At 33.4% G+C, this 20,417-nt stretch overlaps 1 protein-coding gene across 5 annotated transcripts in view; it reads right to left on the bottom strand.

Annotated features, from left to right (window-relative positions):
- Nucleotides 1–11,134, bottom strand: part of LOC119828597 (synaptosomal-associated protein 25) — a 20,871-nt gene extending 9,737 nt beyond the window's left edge. The window contains exons 1-4 of one of the 5 annotated variants that reach the window (XM_038350809.1): nucleotides 10,804–11,134; nucleotides 5,059–5,149; nucleotides 3,844–3,885; nucleotides 1,848–1,896 (exon numbers count right to left, since the gene is read on the bottom strand). In XM_038350809.1, the coding sequence (XP_038206737.1) occupies nucleotides 1,848–1,896; nucleotides 3,844–3,885; nucleotides 5,059–5,148 (181 nt within the window). In that variant the 5' untranslated portion in view covers nucleotide 5,149; nucleotides 10,804–11,134. Of the gene's footprint in view, nucleotides 1–1,847; nucleotides 1,897–3,843; nucleotides 3,886–5,058; nucleotides 5,150–10,149; nucleotides 10,198–10,803 lie in introns of those variants that run through there. The other 4 variants (XM_038350804.1, XM_038350806.1, XM_038350805.1 and 1 more) reach the window with 4 other exon arrangements.
- Nucleotides 11,135–20,417: the final 9,283 nt, after the last annotated feature.

Genomic DNA, 20,417 nt, shown 5'->3' with positions numbered 1-20,417 from the left:
GCCACGTGCGTGCACCTCGCGTCGGGACATCTCATACTCATTATAAATTAAAATGATAACTAAATAAAAAAAAAACAAAATAAACATAATACATGAACATGATCACGGTGAGCCGCAATTAGGCGGGCGGCCACTCCTCCGGCGATGGTGTCGAATGAATATATTAGCAAATGAGCGTAAAAATCAAGCCATTCTTGTATGAGTGATTATAGCAAAGTATGATAATAATTACAGTACATTTTGAGCTATTTTACGTGGAGGAGGGAGCGGCGCGGAGGTGATGCCGCCCGCCTCGCAGACAGACATATATCGCATCGAGCTAACAGTAACAGACCTACTGCACTAACATTAATAGTACGCTGCTAGCCATGGAGATGAAGGCGTATACCATAAATACTCTATACGTCAACAGACAATTGGTAAACGCGCAAACATATCAATATCGCAGAATGATAGAGAAGAGAATAGTAAATTCGGAAAGATAAATAAATATACCTATAAAAAGCGTTCCGATCGATAACATCAACGGAAGAACTAAACAGATTGCGCAGCTCATTCAAATTAAATCTTCAGCAAAGGATAGAGAAATAGTTTTGGCGACAATTAGCAACGAACGGCCATCGGGCTTCTCTATTTACACTATGTTGTTATAATCATCCCCATCGAAACATAGAACATACGCAACATCGATCTGAGATAAGTCGTTATTCAAGAGAAACGTCAAAGAAAAACAAAGAGATTAATTTATTATACTGCACATTCAACACAGACGTTCTCACGGCTCGACTACCCAGTGTTCAATTTAACTCTTACCGCCCTGGTGACTCAACATATGAAGCGCTTGCCCCCCGGCGTCCTCGCTCTATACATAAAATACAAATCAAAATAATATATCGCAGGAGAGAGTTTCAGGGTGTGTGTGGGGTGGCGGGGGACGGGTGCTCAACAGTGCACGGGTGTCGGCGGGAACCGCACGGGACGCGCGCGGGTGCGGAGCGTGCGGCGGGCGTTGGCGAGCGGCGCAGCGGCGCCCTACGCGGCGTGCGGCGGTGCGCGTGCGCGCGCGCGAGCGACGCGGCCGGCGGACGCCTCCCATTCATTCTTCGCATATTCACATATTGCCAGCGTTTGGCACCTCTGTCCATATTCGTTATACGTATTGCTCCCTTTGGAGTTCTCCTGTGTCCGACATCGCTGTGGCGTCCCACTCCGCCGACCGCGGCCGCTCGGCACTAACACACACTACTCGAACAACGACATGCATGCAGTGAAGCTTGCAGGTAAAAACCAGATTAAAGTCGTATTTGTGCTTAGTTTCTCATGATTCATGAATTATTTTGTGTGATGTTAAGAGTCGTGCGTTGAGGAGAAGCGTTTCGAATTTACTTTATACGATATCTTTCTCAGTTATGTGATTTAAGTAAAGTCGAGTTTAATATTTGAAATGCGACATGTAAAAGTATCGTACGATCAGACAACGATTCGTTTGTAATGTTTATTTATTCGATTTGGCCGGCGTCGACGTTGAAAATAGCGCTCGCTGTCAAGTAGTGCAAAGTGGTGTATATTAACTACATAATGAAAAAATATACAAAGATGCGGGCATTCGTGGCACATTTGTTAGATTCACACCAGAAAAACGTGAAGACAAGTTAATCAGAAACCAGCATCTTTGCATGCAATATATAAAAATGTTATTCTCAAATAGCGGTGAATTTCCCCCGGATTTCGTTACCAAACACCCTCTTCGGCTGAGCGAAAATCCTAGGATGCTCCAACATGGTTAGCGAAAGGTAAAATAGACAAAACTGTAAGTAACTTAGTGTTGCAATTTGCATTTCACTCACCTCCCTGGTCATCTAGAGCGACCAGAGTTCGTATGCCAGCCTCCTTGCTCTAAACCAGCCGCAGAAACAAAAAGTCAGAGAGCATGTTAGTTGTGAGGGGTACAGTGGAGTGATTGGATAGTGGACGAGAGCCACTCGTTGTACCTCTGGGTACACGAGCAGTGTTCAGTACTTGTTATATTATAGTGTTAGGAGGGCATATTCGACTGTATGAAGTTAGCTTTCCGCGTTCACACAGTCCGAAGATGTCCTAAGTCTGAACAGTGTTGAGTAATGCGAAGTTGGCACTGTGTTTGTTCAAGAACAATGGTACAGACATGTTCGCAGCAGTAATATATATTGACAACGTAATCTTGTTACATATTTTAAACACAGATAACTTAAAAAAATAATGTCATAAAATATATATTTATATAAAAACTTAAGATATAAAATAGGAGTAAAACAATAGTATCTAATAATAATGACGTCAAAGTATTCGATTGTTCTGTATTTGTTGTGAGAGTTTGCAAGGTGTAGCTCGATAATTCTGTTGGAGTATAGTGGCAGGTACGGCGCGTGTTAACGCCCTTATTGGTAGTATGTGAATGTTCGAGAAGGCATGAAATCATACAATAAAAGATTACAGTCAACAACAGAGAGCAGCCACTACACAGAGACCTAATACAGAACAAACTAAAAGAAGAAATAAATAAATTAAGAGAAGATTATTGATAGAAAATTATGTTTGGGTTGTTCGTACACACGTAAATTGGACATTCATAATATTTGTTATGAAATTATCAACTGTCAATATGCCAGTGTTGTAAAGATTGAACTCATTAAAGGAATATAAAGAAGGTGCAATAGAAAAGTGATTCGCCTATATGGCAGACGGAAATTTAACAGAAGTTTTTATTAAGACATTAAAAGGGTTCTGTTTGAAGCAAGCCCAAGCAAAGTCACAAAACTAAATTTTGAAGAAGCGCAATTTTTTGAACAAATATTTACTAAGGGTACATTGATTAACATCTGACACTAAGGAGGACTTTTGGATTCATTCTATTATGATGGGCTTTCATGCTATGGAGAAATAAACATCTAACTTGGTTTTAAAACTAGGAGTCGACAGTTAATTAATTCTTATATATTTTTAAGGCTTCTTTAACAAAATCGTAATTTTGTTTATGTAATGTTAACTGTCAATTCCAATATTAGGGAATGGGATTCTTTCAATCCATAATTTTTAGGTTAAACGCTACGAACAACACAAAGGGCTAAGAAATCTCTAACAGTTGGACACATTTAGACACGGATCATGCAACACCCATATAATAACGATAAAATAAATATAATACCATATTCAATTAAATTTGCATAAGGTCCAAAATAAAACAACAACAAAGAAAGAAAAGAAAACATAATCGAAAGCTACAATAGATAATATACATACACATCGAATAATATATAACAATAGCGACATCGAAACACAACAGCCAAGGATAGCAGAGGCTGCGCCCTAAAGGGTACGGGGGGCTTAGGGTCAAACCGAGTTAGGGGCTACCCAGGACACTTCCGCAATACCCCTCACTCCCTCGCATCGAGAACACCTCTCTCACAGATGGTCACAAATAATTACATAACCAATGGAATAAATCAACAAAAACATTTGGGTACTATCGGGGGAAACAAAATTTTACGGAAAATGAAACGTCTGAAATAACGAAACCGCATCTATAAGTTCAACACAGTTTCAATTCTCCACATGAGAATGTATTACATATTTCTTTTTGATAGAATGAACTATACAGTTGCTTATCTGAAACTATGAACTTCACAAATATTAAATAAAATTAAGATCTATTCAATATACTTGGAAGGTATTCTCGACATTTCATGCCATTTTTGCTGCCATTAAAATTTTTCATAGTAGTTAATTTTGAGACAACAATGGCAGATTTAAGTAATTAATTATAATAGTCACAAATACAAATGTATAAACCCGAAAGCAACCTACCTCCTCGCATAGCTGCATCATACGTCGCGTCGACTCCAAGGACTGAAATTGAGATGAAGAAATATTATTATAAATATGTAATTAAAAATTACAACTTTCAGCGCATGTGGCTTTTTACATATACTGATAAATTTGCTTCTTTTTTTTTCTTTTTTCTACCTCTATGCTTTACCAGTTCAATATGCCCAGTTTTTACATCCAACCGGAGATCGAATCCAGGTGGTCCTTTATAAATAACACACACAATGATTTACACAAAAAATGAGAGGCATTAGAGACTTGCCTTTTAGGGCGTTGGCAAAAATAGATATCTGATCAAATAAACGCTGAGTATGGTACATAAAGCAGTGGTGGCTCAGTGGTGAGAACCTCGGACTTCAAAATCGATAAGTCGGGGTTCTAGACCGGGCAAGCGTGCAAGAATTAAATTGATTTTTTAATTTATCTGCACATGTGGATAACATAACCACTTTAAATCGGTGAAGGAATCATCGTGAGGAAACTGGCATGTCCAAGAATCAAAAAGTTCGACGACATGTGACATCTGCCAACCCGCACTTGGCCATTGTGGTGGATTATGGCCTCAACCCTCATAGGAGGCCTGTGTCCCAACAGTGGGAACATACATGGGCTGATGATGATGATAATACATTTCAAAGGATATAAACCAACTCAGTAATATGCTCTCTCTTGCAATTATCCAAAACTGATCATCGCAGATTTGTTGCCGATCTGACATGGTGTTTGGGACTATATGACTACATGGAATAATAGGATAGGAATAGAATGGTTAAGGAGAATTTGGTGCCAGCCACGAAGTCAGCTTTTAAATATTCCTTAACTGCGTAGTTCTGTGAAGCAATTATCCCGTTGCTAGGGTAACCCAATTAACGATGGAGCAAACTTTACTCTCATTACGTGGACACTTCGCATTTGTTCTTCTTTGAAATTCAATACACTGATTAAAATGAAATTATATAGTCCAGCAAAAAAGTTGTCCTTTTTAAAATAGATCTGAACTAAACTATTTTATTCCAGATAATCCATAACAATACGTTAACGGTAATCTTTCGATTCCACAATGTCCTATGATTAATATATTATAATAAATTAAGAGAATGATGTCTGATTTTCTTGAAATTTTGTAGTAAGTTCTACATAAAAGTCTGTGCCAAGTCGGTTTAGCATAATCTAGCAGTCAATATTCATACGAACCTCATCAGTAACTTGGCCCGCACGTAATTGGAGCTGTTCAAGCTCGCTGCGCGGCGCGCCATTTTCGGCTGGCGGTACGGCGGCAGGCATCCTGAAACAATTGATATTTAATTAAATAACAAATAATTTGTAATAAAGCTATTTTCAGACACTCCTGATAAATAAATGTTTCTTAATTATGTCTCATAGGTTTAGCGAAAATAGATAAAAACCTTTGCAATTTTCCTCAAGGATGCGAGGATACAAAATAATCCCAGGTCATTTGCTATTTACAACAAAGGAAGTGGACAAAAATGATGGAATTTTATTAAAAATTGTTTTGAAAATCAATACAAATATTTGATAATTCTATATGGTTGCTATTGCTTTAAATGAAGCACCATTATCAGGTGACGAATCAAGTTTTTTGCTATGACATCAAGTATTACACACGTACACAATTGTTATTGCTGCTACAATAAAGATTTTACATATTTTTTGTTGTATGATTCAGTGTATTATAATCTGTAATTGGCTAAGTATTTCCTACAGTATCAGATTGAATTTAAGACTACGATTATATTTTGTACAGAGATATAGGTACTATAAAGAAACGAGAAATTAAACTAAAAAAATGTTGGATAACAAAAAATCTGTCAAGAAAATGTTTGCTTTAGTTGAAACTCTAAAGTGTAATTGATATGAAGACAATAGAATAGAGAAAAATATAAATTCTCGGCACAATAAGAATCAAATATTAAAATGTTCAATGTAGAAATCCAAGACTTAACTTGCACTGAAGAAGACAGTTTCATTATGCTTCAAGCGTTTTCCTAACAAAACGTGATTGTGAACTTGGTAAATATAAATAAACGGGGTGGAACTACGTCATGACCTTGAACGTTGGCTAACAAAGAGGGGGTAGATACGCTACAGCCTTGCTCGCACCCTCGTTGAACGGAAATATTCGTAGATGACACCTTTGATTTCCACGTGTCATTTTTGAATTGCGGAGGGCTTGCAATATGAAATATTGCAAGGTTATGTCCAGGTTATGATTGAAATTAAGAATTCTTCGGAGTGTGTGACAGCTTCTCGTGACTAGGTAAGATTTCATAGAAAGCCAATGCGTCACCTACCTTATTCTACTATGCTTAAAACTTATATTTTTGCAACATTAAAAATATTATGTAGGTATACCTCTTATCAGTAATCCATGGAACTTAACAAAATTATTTGTAATCTCGTAAACAAAATTTTTCGTCAGCAGGTAGGTATATTGTTTTCAATTTTTAAACTTCATCGCGTATATTTTATTCCTTTCGTGACAAAAATGTATTCAAAGCAAAACCAACAATGCCGGTCGTAAATCATTGTAAGAAAGGGAAAGTACTTTAAGATTTAGGAAAACAAGCTGAAAAGTGTTTGCTTGTAAAATTTTCAACCAACATGCGATGGCGTGCTCTCTCGACCCGACCTCTGAATTTTAATGAGCGTGTCAGTGGCTGTGCCTGGCGCACAAACCGCTTTAATATTAAGTAATGTTGTCCTTTAATTAACTTTGTTTGGATTCCATCTATTAGTTCTTTGTCAGAAGATTCATTGACAACAATTTTGTCTGTATGAGCTTATATGAGAAGTTTAATCATGTTGGAGTGGCGGAAACAAGATTTGGGTGGATAGTGTTTTATTTATGGTTCTTTGAAAATAAAGCAAGTTAATTTTTAATTAGCTACGCCCGTTGACATTTGAATGTCAGCGAAAGATAAAAAAAAAGTTATTTGCGATAAAGTTAATAAACGGCTGGCCTATAATAGTTGAAGGTCTGCAAAAGTGTAGTATGCTAATATTTGCATATTCTTAGGAAGTGGGCACAGTGGCATTTCAAGAGATAGGGGCACACGAACAGCTCTGCAAAATCAATAGACGCGCGCACCGCCTCCCTGGCCGTTACGCCCCTGCCCCCAACCTCTTGCCACTTTGACTTGTTCAACATTCAACCCTTCATGCACCGGTTATTAATAAAATATGTTCATTCTATTTCAGGTGCTATCAAATATTTTATGAGCAAAACGTATGACGTTATAAGGAGACTATTATTGTTATTGTATTAAGTTAACCCATCTAATTAACAAACAAATTATTTTGCATTTATGTTTACGCATATAATTTTTATCATTCAAATGCCTTGTATTGAAATCATAATAATTTATATGATTCAAATCAAATCCCACCTCGCGAAAAATATTTTCTAATAAAAATAAAGAAAAAAATCTCAAAAAGAAACCAAGGAAAAAATATATAATAATCGAGCATATATGGACAACTTTATTTGTCTACTTTTGGACGTAAAACCTACACAAATAATTCTGTCTGACAGCATAATTATCCTTATGTGCTTATATTATGAGATCATATTAGAATGTATGATCTTTAGTATTATTGGCGACAACATTTTTTCTTGATTTTGAAATTTATTATCATTTTCTTGAAATTCGTTCTTGATTTGACCAAACATATTACACATTCTAAGTATTTCAAATATCAAATGATTTTTTTGCCTTTTACACGTTAATATGACATTCCAATATTACGTTCAGTATCCATTAACTGATCAACTGAATCTCAATATGATATTGCCCGAATCTACAATGATACTGATGGTACGTTTTGTTTTCTCTTCTACAAAAAAACCAATCCCTATTTAAAAATTCAAGTAAGTACTTTATATAAAATCTTTATAGTGAAACAACTATGCATTAAGCTTATAATAGAATATAGTTAGAACAAAGTGGGCGGTGTACAATTTTGATAAGAAATATCAGTGAATAGTGTTTTAGCAGTAGGCAAAATGATTCGAGAGACTTTGAATATACATGAACCACATATTTGTAGATTGACACAAGTCGTACAGAGGTGAAAGTGGTGTAATCTCTGGTAAAGGACAAGAGTATTCGGCATGATAAAGTAGAAAAATCGTTAGAAGTTATTCACAATTCTTACTCCTATCATCATAGCGGCTCGATTTCTCCAATAGAGTTCAACAGACACACAAATTTTCCACTTCATTGGAATGTGCAATGCATATTACGCTGTAGACTCTTGTAGGTAGAACATTATGTTGTTCTATTACAAGTGCAAGCAGTTATGAAATTACACTTCTTGCGTTTAAATTAGAACTAAAACGTATAACTTTTACATTTTGTTTTAACTCACAAGAAAGGACATGGATTTTTGTTAGGAACAATTTTACAGTTAGAAAAGGTGATCATAGTTACTTTTCATTAGCATAATAATTGTTTAGTATGTGTGGGTGTAATAATTAGGTCCAAATAAAAAAAAATTACCAGACAACTAATGTAAAAAATCATAATAAGATTGCTTCTCAAAGGAATACATTGACATAAAATGTCTGAAAAGGGAAAAATCTCAAGTAAGCATCAAAAATCAAAATAGCGGTTGCTTAATTATTAAAATAATTACTTATTGAATTATTTTTATTCCTTTAAATATATATATATAGGTACCCGATTTTATTTTTTATTTTTTAATTCATAACTTTAAAAATAAAGTGGCCATAACATGTATCTTCAATCTATGTCTTAACTAATTTTATCAAGAACTGGTGACTTAAGTAATAAATTGGATTATTTGCTATTATCTTCTGTGAAGAAATCAATGACCTGCTAGTATCTAGTTCGTCAGAAAATATTTATAATTTTAAATTGTTGGCACATAGCAACATATTTATTGCATTCTTGTCTTACAAATAATTCATATAATGTTACACACGTTTTGGTTAATAAAAAGTGATAGATTGATTTTCTTTTTCTAGATTCTAGTCAAATAATTGTGACGAAAGTACAAATATTCCATAATATAAGGCAAACATTGAAAATAACTTTATCATGATGTATTAAAGCAAATAAATTAGTCAATTCAGAATACAAATAAACTATGTAAATAATTATTTTTGACTAAAACCTAAACCACCTCCATACAAGAGCAACTGCTTTCAAATAAAAAGAGAATCATAAAAATGGGTTCCTCCAGGAAAAGTAATGAGGTAACAAACACAAAAAAAATCAAATTGATAAACTCCTCCTGTTTTTTGAAGTCACTTGATAAGAAAATAACCTAAAATCCGCTGACTAGAAAGTGGTATTGAAAACAGAGAAGAGATTTTAACTGTATACATATTACAATGTGCCAAGTTTTCTGTAAATCATCTCTGAGCATATCATTTAAGAGTTAGGCAAACTACAGTACACAATATGAATCATTTTTAGTGCCATTTGATTAGTACCATGCATGAGTAAGATTTGAGGTAATCATTAAAATCAACAGTTAACAGTTGTTAATGCATAGTGAGCAAACTCATTTTTGACCACCTTCTATTTTATGGATATTCATTTTGGTTTAAACTTAAATGCATAATATTTATATTTCATAATAATTGAATTTTTGGTTAAAGTTTTTAATACTTCATGTTTTAGTCTCATACTATAATATATTGAGTCTTGTTTTTTCTTATATTTACCATTTCTTTCTTGATTTTTAAAAATATAACATATTTTGATACTTTAATTCAACTAATTAGTCCACTTTGTTTTGTTTATTTGTTTTAATGAAGAACTAAGTAATAATTGCATATTAGCTATATAATCTTAATATATAATATAATGTATGTGTCACATTGTTTGTCCATGATCGCCTCCAAAACTACTCAACTTAATCTATAACTATGCAGATCATGTGTAGTTTGATCCAACTTAAAGGATAGGATAATTTCAATTACCATAAATGATTACATGGGGATAGCTGGGGCGTGCAGCTAGTAGCATAATATATTATTCTATAAGAGAAAACTGGGTTTTAAGCAGAAGTTAATATTATAATGAAACTCCCTAGTGTCAATAAAGTAACATATAACTTAAAATGCTTAATTAACTTTACTTTACTTTTATAGTTATAGTTAATATATTATGCTCATACAAGTCAGACTTTACACTTCCTTTTTTTTTAATTTCTGAAATCAGTATCTATTTAACCTTTTAATATTTTTTAAAGTTAAGTTGTTGCACACAAATTTTAGATTACAATGTAACTTACTTGGGCAATAAAGGTTCCATTAGAAAAATTATTTATCTTACGTATAAAACTTAATGCTTCTAGACTATTTGTTTTGTGAAATCAGACTATTCTGAATTACAGATAAATAATTGTTTTCAGTACTAACAGTTTCAGGAACATATTGCTATGTAAAAATATTGTATGTTGGAAAAAAAAAACCTTTTTTTGGTAACTACTAAATTACTAATTATATTTTATTCTTGATATACTGTATGCAATATGTTGAGATGTTGACAAGCCTGTCCGAAAATATATGTATCCATTTTATCTTAGTTCTTTTAGTTTATGAATGAATGTATGTACCTATTTATTTTGAAGGCCAAAATAAATTAAAGCACTTCTAATACTTCAAAATTCGATTTTGCATTTGCTTTATAAATTATTTTATTGTATCTGATGAGAATTAGATGTATGACGTCATATGATAAATCTTTTAATGATATCATACTCGATTACTAATTTTAGTTCCTTGTATTAGGTATTTTTCATCTATTTTCTATTAAAATTCTGCAATTAAATAACCTTAAGCATTTAGCCTACATATATCTATGTTCTTTTATTAGAATACAGTGCAATATCATGTTTGAAGACATAAATGGGAGTGTAAAATATTCAAGTCTAGAAAACACTTACTTGTTTTTTTTTTAATAGGTCTGTATAAACTCCTTCAAAATCCTTTGACGTCCACTGAGCACACAATAAGCACTAAACAGAACACAGAGATAAAATGAAAGACTTTCTCTTCTTGGTAGCAGGAGTGTTGGTCGATTGAGTCGATGAGGTTAGCCACAGAAATGCGCAATGTTTTGACTATGCGCATTAAAAACGGACTCGATTGTCATGCGCGCTGTGATATTACGTATTTCTTATTATAAATACAAAATTAAATTTAAATGGAACGTTGTAAAAATTGTTTCCAGTGAATAATTCCTTCGCAACTGATCAGTTTTATTTACATTCAAGCCAAACAGTTGGCAAAAAACTAAATTAACGTAAGAGTGACATCTATCGATGTGTTGCAAGAACATACTATTACTATAGTGACATCTATAATTAAAACTATTGAAACATTCATGATTTGCTTTAGATTCTGCTATTTGACAATAGATGGCATCCAAGAAAAAGGATTTTAATTGTTTCAGTTTCAGGTTTTTGCAACAAGTAATAAAGTTACATTAAAATAAAAGTAATAAGCAGTCTAATAATAATATGAATAAATTTCAGGTTCATTAGCAACTACATGTATTTTTAAAAATCATACTAGTTGTTGCGAGTAAAATGTATTTCTTTCTTTAACATTTTAATTCGGCTTAGATCTATCTACACTAACATTATAAAGAGAAGAATTTGTAATCTTGTTTGTTTGTAATAGATAGACTCGAAAAGTATTGGACCGATTTTAAAAATTCTTTCACCATTAGGAAGCTGCAATTTCGCTGAAAGACAAGATATATATGTACCGCGGGCGAAGCCGGAGTGAACTGCTAATTGGTAATAACTAAGTGAGCATTTTTAAAAACGTACATTCAAAGAGTTCAATTATTTTCTTAAGCAGGATGGAAAATTTCTTAATAAAAATAACTTTTTAATGCTTTTTTATGTAATGTCATAGCGTGCAACTGATGACAGCTGGTGGTTCGCCTGATGGTAAGCGATCACCACCGCCCATGAACATTCTCAAAGGCAGTGCCTCTGCGAATACGCTGCCTCATAAGGGGACAGGGATAAAGTAAGGATTGACGATTGAAGTAGAAGAAATGGACTGGGAAGTGTTTTAGGAAGAAACGGGTTATTATCACAGTTGTAGTTAAAAAATACTGATGAGAATATCAGTAAGAGGAATTAAGAATAGCGATTTTCATGTCACTAACAGATAAGATATTGGTTGCTAGCGACTAGACTACATAAGATTACATTATCAAACCCCCATCTATTTAAGATAAATCCCAAAAAATGATTGATGTCGGTAAGTATCGTTAATAATGTGATGTTTGATAATTGATTCCTAAGTTTCATCCCTGACTTGTACATGGCTTCTTTTATATTTATGACCTAATAAACATAAGAGAAGCTTGCTAGTGGTCAGATAATTTTTGAAATAGGTCCATTAGTTTGATCCATAAAAATTACGTACCTACTCTATATTTACTCGTGTTATTTCCTATTGAAGACAATAGATACCTTTTATTATATCGTGTTCGCAGCGTGTTGTCAGCATCTCTAGAAGAATATTGGCAAAGTAGACTGCTAGTCGCCGGCAAGTGCTGCCACCGCCCATAAACATTTTACATTTACGTAAGGCTATTGGCAGAGGGCTTACGTCTCAGTGACTTGCTCGCCTCTTTGGCATAGTGGTTAACGCGTGAGCGTAGAACCGAGGAGCCCTGGGTTCGATTCCCGGTGGGGACGAACAAAAAAAAATATCTCGGTCTGGCAGGACATAGAAGGCTCATCACCTACTTGTCCATAAAGAAAATCGATCAGTGAAACAGATGTATATCATCTGCCCCATACCCCCGTAGGGGACACGAGACTTCACTTACGTCTCAGTGAATGGTTTGCTTTATAAGGTGTGGGATAAAGAAAGTATTAAAGAGGGGAATAAAGAAAAGTACTAGGAAATGTAAGGAAAAGGATGCGGGTCGTATAGAATAGGTATTAAATGGCAAAGTATATAAAATATACCTACAATGGTTTTGGTTTTTCCGATTACTGAGCTCGATATCAATATATAGATATTACAAGATTAATTTATATACGTGTATTTATATTTAAGGAATGGATAATGTTATCATGATGATTTATTAATTTATTATAATTATCTTGCATAAAACCTTTAACGAACTATACGAAATATTTTTTCAAATGAAACTAACGACGCTACGTGTCGATAAGAGCCGGAGCTGTCGTTGAGTGTTGTTCAAGGCTCATAATTTCCATATATTTGTGAATTATATATATACATATGTATGTATGTATGCACGTTTAAGATTACGTCTCTATTTTTAAAAATACAAATGCTGGTAATAGAAAATAATGAAAGAATAATGTGGTAATCATTAAATAAGATTGAACACCGTTTGTTATGAAATTTACAATGGTCGTTAATATTTATTTCAACGAGCAGAGTTATATAATAAATACTCTTTCAATTTGTACACATTAATCATGATCAGCAATATTTCTCCTAGTAATTGCATAATTTAAACCCATAGCATAAACAAATGTAAAAAAGAGCACTTTTTCAATTGAGAAATTGTTATATTATTTATATAATTAAACGAATTAATTGAGTAGTTTTTTTTTCAAATTCTTCTTACTGTAGCTTTTTTAATTTATTACATTTCTAATTAATAAATATTATATACTACCATCAAAAAATATAATTATGATAGGGACAATTAAGATTTAAATATTCAAAAATCAAGCCACTTCAGCCTTTACTTTTATTGAAATAAACTTACCCTACTATCCTATTAATATTATAAATGCGAAAAAAATTGTAAGGATGTGTATGTTTGTTTCTCTTTCAAACAAAAACTACTGAACCGATTGCAATGAAATTTGGACAGCTGGCCAACTGGAATAACATATAGGCAACTTTTTGTCCTGATATTCCTACGGGATACGTACTTACGCGGGTGCAACCGCGAGACGCAGCTAGTACTTGATAAAAATACCACAATCTGCTTATATACAATGTAAATAATTTAATATTTAACATATGGATAGAATACAATAGCCGTATAAAATCGATTGAGTGCTGATATGCTTATCGCGCCGTCGTTATATAAGTGGTGTGCGTAACGGCCGCTATCCGTCACGTCGTTAAACGTCGTTGTCCGTTAATAACAAATATATCTTGCGTGATATGGATTTAACCATATCAGATAGCGGTGACATTATCGCATTAAAGAAACAATAAATCTTTATTTATTATGAATTGAATGCTAAATGTGCTAAAGTATTAAATATTTGTGTCTACTTCACACGTGTAATAATCGTGTACATTAGTTTCTGTAGTTTAAATAAATATTGAAAACGAACGATGACTACACTACGATATGATAAAATGACAGATTCTTTATCCTATGATATTTTTTGGTTAGTAAGTAGTAAGAAAGGGAGGATTGCTTTTGATTATCTGTATCGAATCTTGACTATTTTAAGTACTGAAAAAAGATTAGGTCTATGTAGGTACTTATATGTAAACGAATGATCGTATTCGTAACTAAATAATAATATGATTGTTACAGTAGCTATAAAAGGTCATTTCATCATATAATAGTGGTACTATGATTAAATATTTCTTCAGATATTAAATTATATTTATTCCTGTTTATATATTCAATGTGCCCTTCGCTGAGCTATGGACTCATGGACTCATGGTAAAACTATACTGCCTTCAAATTGTCAGAATTAGATCAAATTTAAATGGGTCTACATGTGAGGTACCACCAGGAAACTTTTATTTAGAGACTTTCAGTCAACATTGAATATATCAGTCCCATAGTATACACAATATCTTAAAACTAATCTATAATCCGCCGTATAAATCACACTATCGCACTGATATTATAAATGTGAAAGTTTATTTGTTTGGATGTTTGTCCGTCATTCACGCTTAAACTACTGAACGGATATTGATGTAATTTGGTGTACAGGGTATGAGCTGATTTTAGTGATAGGATACTTTTTATCTCGATTAAATGCTCCCTTGGGGTAATAATCATTACAAAATTTTCTAATTCTACGCGGGCAAAGCTGCGGGCGAAAGCTAGTACTGAATTTATCTCATCTTAACTACATCTGTGCTAGATTACATTAGGTTTGTAATAATCTTTATGATATAATTTTTTATGTTTTTTAAGACTCGTTTCGTTTATTGGATTCGGTTTGATATGTTCTCGAACACTATTTATTTAAAGTACACAGTTCTTCTATCTTTTCTTTTTTATCATTTCCAAAGAAATCTATCTATAAAATTTACATATATAACTTTTTATATTCGTTGGAAAACGAGTGGATTCTTCTTCTGGTCTAAAAGGTAGAAGTAGGAAATAAATCATATAGCGACAACATTGACTTTTATAGTATATACATTATCTTTATGCAATGCTATGACGACACTCATAGCACCAACATAATGTGTTATTATCTGTGTACAGACCCACACCGAGAATTTAGAATTTTTTATATTGTATCATCACTGATGGCTTATGCATAATGAATAAATCATTTATTCTTAGTATTTATTATGTGCTCTGGTCGACCATTGTCGATTTGTCGATCTGTCAATAAATAATGAAAGGCTATTATTAAATACTATTGTGATAAAAACAAACTACAAAGCACATTTTACATACTCATATCCGACACTGAAAAAAATTTTTGAAATCGATCCAACAGTTTCTATGATAAGTGCATTCAAGCAAACAAACTAAAAAAGTCTTTAGTTTTACATTATAAGTAGATACAGACAGTATATTTTATTTGTATTTCTAAGTTGTAGTCATAAACATATTATATTTCCCAGATGAATTTTCCCGGATTTACCTGGGGCCTGGGGGGATTCACCTAACACAGTTTTGCTCACCAAACGTGACACATTTTTTAAATCTTTAAATGATTTAAAGACAAGACGGTGCTTGAAACTTTAATGAGAAGAAAACGAACGAAGAAACAATAAAAATTAAAAATATGCAACTACAGTTCCTATTTGAGAATAATCTTGTATTTTAATGCATTATTCCACATTTGACTAAGGGAGATGGGACTCGCATACGCAAAGCGTAAAACATTGGCCAGTAAAGGAAGGTAGCTTACCTCAATAGAAGATTGACGTGAAATAGTAGCCTAAGAATGGTACTTTGTTTTATTTGGTGAGTGGGGGAGCCGGAGACCCATACTTTACACTTTCCATTCCTTTCCCTCCAAAATCGAAAATCTATAGTCCAGTTCATGAGTGAGTTTATCACTAGGCAAGGCAACCCTTGGCCGAATATAGCATAAAAAATTTACATATTCAAGAATCATCTGAGATCATCATTCCCACTACCTAAATCAGGTCATTTGTCCATGGTGTTCATTTGAGAACATAGGTTTAGTAATTGTGCTTATTTGGAGTTATTAGCCTTGTAATGACATTTATATGAGTCATAAAGGCGTGTGTATAAAATAAGTTACCAGGTATTTCCTATTTACAACCTAGTTTAGATTGGGAAACCGGATAAATATACAATTTAGTATGAAATTGCAGAGGTAGAGACAATGCATATGCAGAGGGAAAATGCGTTGCCACCTTCAAATTGTCAGAACTAGACCGTTTTTAAATGGGAGTAAATAGCTGGCACCAGCTTTCAAATTAGAAAAGAATCATAAAAATCGGTTCACTCGGTAATGAGCTATGAGGAAATAAACACAAATAATACAGTCGATTTTTTTTAAGTCGGTTAATAAACAATGATCATAAATGTACCAGTAAAGTGATTTTATTTTACTAAAAATAGATCTTATTTCTCATCACGAAGTAACAATAAAAAGTACTCAAATAAGTAATATTTTTTATGGCCAAGTAGGTACAATAAAGTAAAGAAAATAACTACTTTCTATAAGTAACACGATTTGTTATTGTTTTTATGGTCTTATTGAGTTAGTATTCTCAAGGTGAGCTTCATGAACCGGTTCCGTTTGGTCTCCTACATTTTGTTTGTCCCACCTTCATAAATACAAATATTAAGAGCGCCGAATGTAATTTTCCGAAACAAGAACACATAGGTACTTTTGATAATATCGTAAGATATTTATTTTATGGTTCATAACTGTCTTTAGTTGTAAGCGGTACAGCTGGCTCTTACAACGATTTGAATGATTTTGCATTTCAGGAATCAAGAAGGTACCTTTCTTAAATATTTTTGTAGGTATTATTATTTCTTAATTTTGTGAAAATTTTGTGTCATTTGGACCCTAGAGCATTAATAATAATAAATATAAACATTTAATTATACCCTTCATTATAGAATGCCTCACTTTCTCTGAAACAAAGTATACGTAATAAAATTATTTAATCATGGCCATCACAATCAGGATAATTTGTACATGTAGAAATTATTGTATTGCCATCGATTCTTAATACTTCTGAGACTAGAGACTTCGTACAAACTAAATTAAGTCTATTTGCTTAATGACAGTCAAAATCAATTTGAAAGTTGTTTATTTTGTCCTGACTGATGATGAAGTCCTGACTCTCCCACTTACACTACATTGGTGCAGTCCCTCTATTGGGTGGAGCCATTTAGTAAAGAAGATAAATCTGTTACCAAGAACCACGCAGATGAATCTTATAAGAAAGCGTGTTTAAAATGGTTACCGACGCATATAGTCAGATGTTTTTTTTATCAATGGATTAAACGCATTTCTCTACTAAGTTGTAAAAATTTTTTACAACTAGCGGCAACGGCTATTGCTAATTCATTCGCGTTAAAATAATTATTCCGTAATATTACAGCACTAAGTGCGATATTGTAACAGCTATGTATTTATTCAATTTAGCGCTATGCTGATTTTAAACAATACTAGTACACGTAGCATATTCGCTTACGCTTTGTCCGGTTGGAAGTACCTACGAATTCCAAATATAATAAATAAATATTCAATAATGCCTTATTAACTAAAACTAAACCTTAATTCAAATTAAGCATTAACAATAACTCCATAGTTTACTATAGGACTATAGGTACAACCTAAATGTTTGAAGACGACTTATGTACCTACCTATAATCCTATAAACTATTCGGTCAAACTCTAAAACGACAGATCTGTCCCTTTATACATAAAGCGAAAACAGTTCATCACATTATAACACAAATATATTATATGATACCAGATCATGTCCTGACTGGTTGATTAAATCTCAAAAGTTTATCCTCATGTTTATAGGGAAACCCCAAGGCGATGTGAAACGCGATAGCAGCAATCACAGCAGAACTTGCAGCCTGCGCTTATGAGGTTGTACTGTAATTTGTTATTCAATTTACGTTCGAAAGCAAAAACTTGTATTCATAAGCATAGCTTTAATCTTACGAAAAACATATAAATGTACGTAATACTTCAAGGGTTTTGATGGTGCGAGGGTCATGCGCATATTGATAACATATAACATAGAGTTTAAAAAAAAGTAAAGCTATGCTATTCTTAGACTAGTATAGATTCCAAAACTAATTATTTTTAGCAAAACTAAACCACCGTCCAATTTACAAAGCTAGACTTAATTTAAATGGGAAATGGAAAAACTTCTTGGATAGCATCAGGTTTCAAATAGAAAAGAATCATATAATCTATAACATGATATACATATCACAATTATTGTGGGAGTCGAGCACGCTTCGGCACGAATTGGGCCAGCTCGCACCGGGGAAGTACCACACCCACACAGAAAACCGGCGTGAAATAGTGACATGCCACTGTGTTTCGTACGGTGAGTGGGGGAGCCGGAGGCCCGTTTCCTTTTCCTCACCTGTCCTAGTCCATTCCTTCTTTCCAGTCGTTAATCCTTCCCTTTTCCCTTACCCCATAAAAGCGGGCAGCGCATTCACAGAGGTACCTTTGCGAATGTTTATGGGCGGTGGTGATCGCTTACCATCAGGCGAACCACCAGCTCAGCTGCCCGCTATGACATTAAAAAAAAAAAATCTTTTCACCCAGTATAAGGTTATGAGGCAACAAATTCAAAAAATGCAGTCGTATTGATAACCTCCTTTTTTTAAATCAGTTAAAAGTGATACAATACAATACATACCAGATAATATTCTTAAAACTGAAATTTGGAATCAGAAATAAGTACGCAATACAATTTGGGCAGGACCCTATGTTAAGTAGGTATTTACTATGTAATTAAGCTTAGAAAGATCTAGTCACATTGTGATAAATTTTTATCAGTCTCACAAAGATATCAATTAAGGTTTTATTTTAGGCTGAATCGAAGGACAAGTTTGATAAAATCGCCGTATAACCGATTTTTACATTTTTAAATAATAAAAATGAAATTACGTAATATGCCTGCCTACTCATAATATTAAAGAAAAAATAATCTGTTTGTCGCTTCTTCACGCTTAACAACTTAATTGATTAGGATGAAATTTTGTACCAGGATAGCTTGAGACCCGAGAAAGTACAGAAAAGACCTACGGCAACGGGAACTGTATTTGTTTTCTTTTGGCTACGACGGCGGGTGCAAAAAATTGCAAATTATTATTGTAAATAATAAACTAACAATTCGCAACTTTTTATAACAATCTATAAATATTTAATACATATATACTTATCACGTGTGAATCTCGTTTAAACGACAAAAATACATATCGCGCTTTGTTTGTTCTGTCTATTTCAACGTATCCAAGTACATGCAAGGTATTTCTTGTGCAAGACACTATGGTTATTTAAGATTGAGTCATGTATCTTAAGAAGACATATAATCTAACTACCTACCTAACTAGGAATAAATAGAAATGGTTTTAACACTTATGCTTGAATTTCAAGGTAAATATGAAAAAGATATATTTAAAAATGATTTTGCATAGTCGTATTCTGTAGGTATGTAGAGTTTAAAAAGTGAAGTCCCGTGTCCCCTAGTGGAGTATGGGGCAGATGATATTCATCTGTTTCACGGATCGATTTTCTTCATGGACAAGTAGGTGAACAGCCTTCTGTGTCCTGCCAGATCGAGACATTTTTTTTTGTTCATCCCCACCGGGATTCGAACCCAGGTCCCCTCGATTCTACGCTCCCGCGTTAACCACTGTACCAAAGAGGCGGTCACAATAAGAAGATACAGAGTTGTGTAACTTTATCCTTGACGGTTGATTAATTAGAGAAACATGTTTGATAAATAAAGAGCAAATACAATGCATGTGTAGAACTAGTAGTATATTAAAATGTATAAAGAAAACTCTGTTAACACGTCGCGAGTTTGTTGGATGAAAGAGTAATAAGTATATAAGAATATACTAGAAGCTATTTATCAGTACCCTATATCACAGATAACATAATAATATACCAGTAGTAGTAGATATTACTGTAAACCAAAATCCACCACTAGCATACACATAACTTCCCAATGCATTACAGTATGTTTGTTGCAATGTGTAGAAATTGATGTAAACGAGATAACTAATACTGCAAACTCCATTGAAACATATTATTTCATTTATTTGTCATTTATTTGAAATTTGTCCCTGAGCACCCAAAGA

The sequence above is a fragment of the Zerene cesonia genome, chromosome 8, assembly GCF_012273895.1.
Source record: "Zerene cesonia ecotype Mississippi chromosome 8, Zerene_cesonia_1.1, whole genome shotgun sequence".
Taxonomy (NCBI): Eukaryota; Metazoa; Arthropoda; class Insecta; order Lepidoptera; family Pieridae; genus Zerene; species Zerene cesonia.
This window is presented reverse-complemented; position numbering and strand designations above follow the sequence as displayed.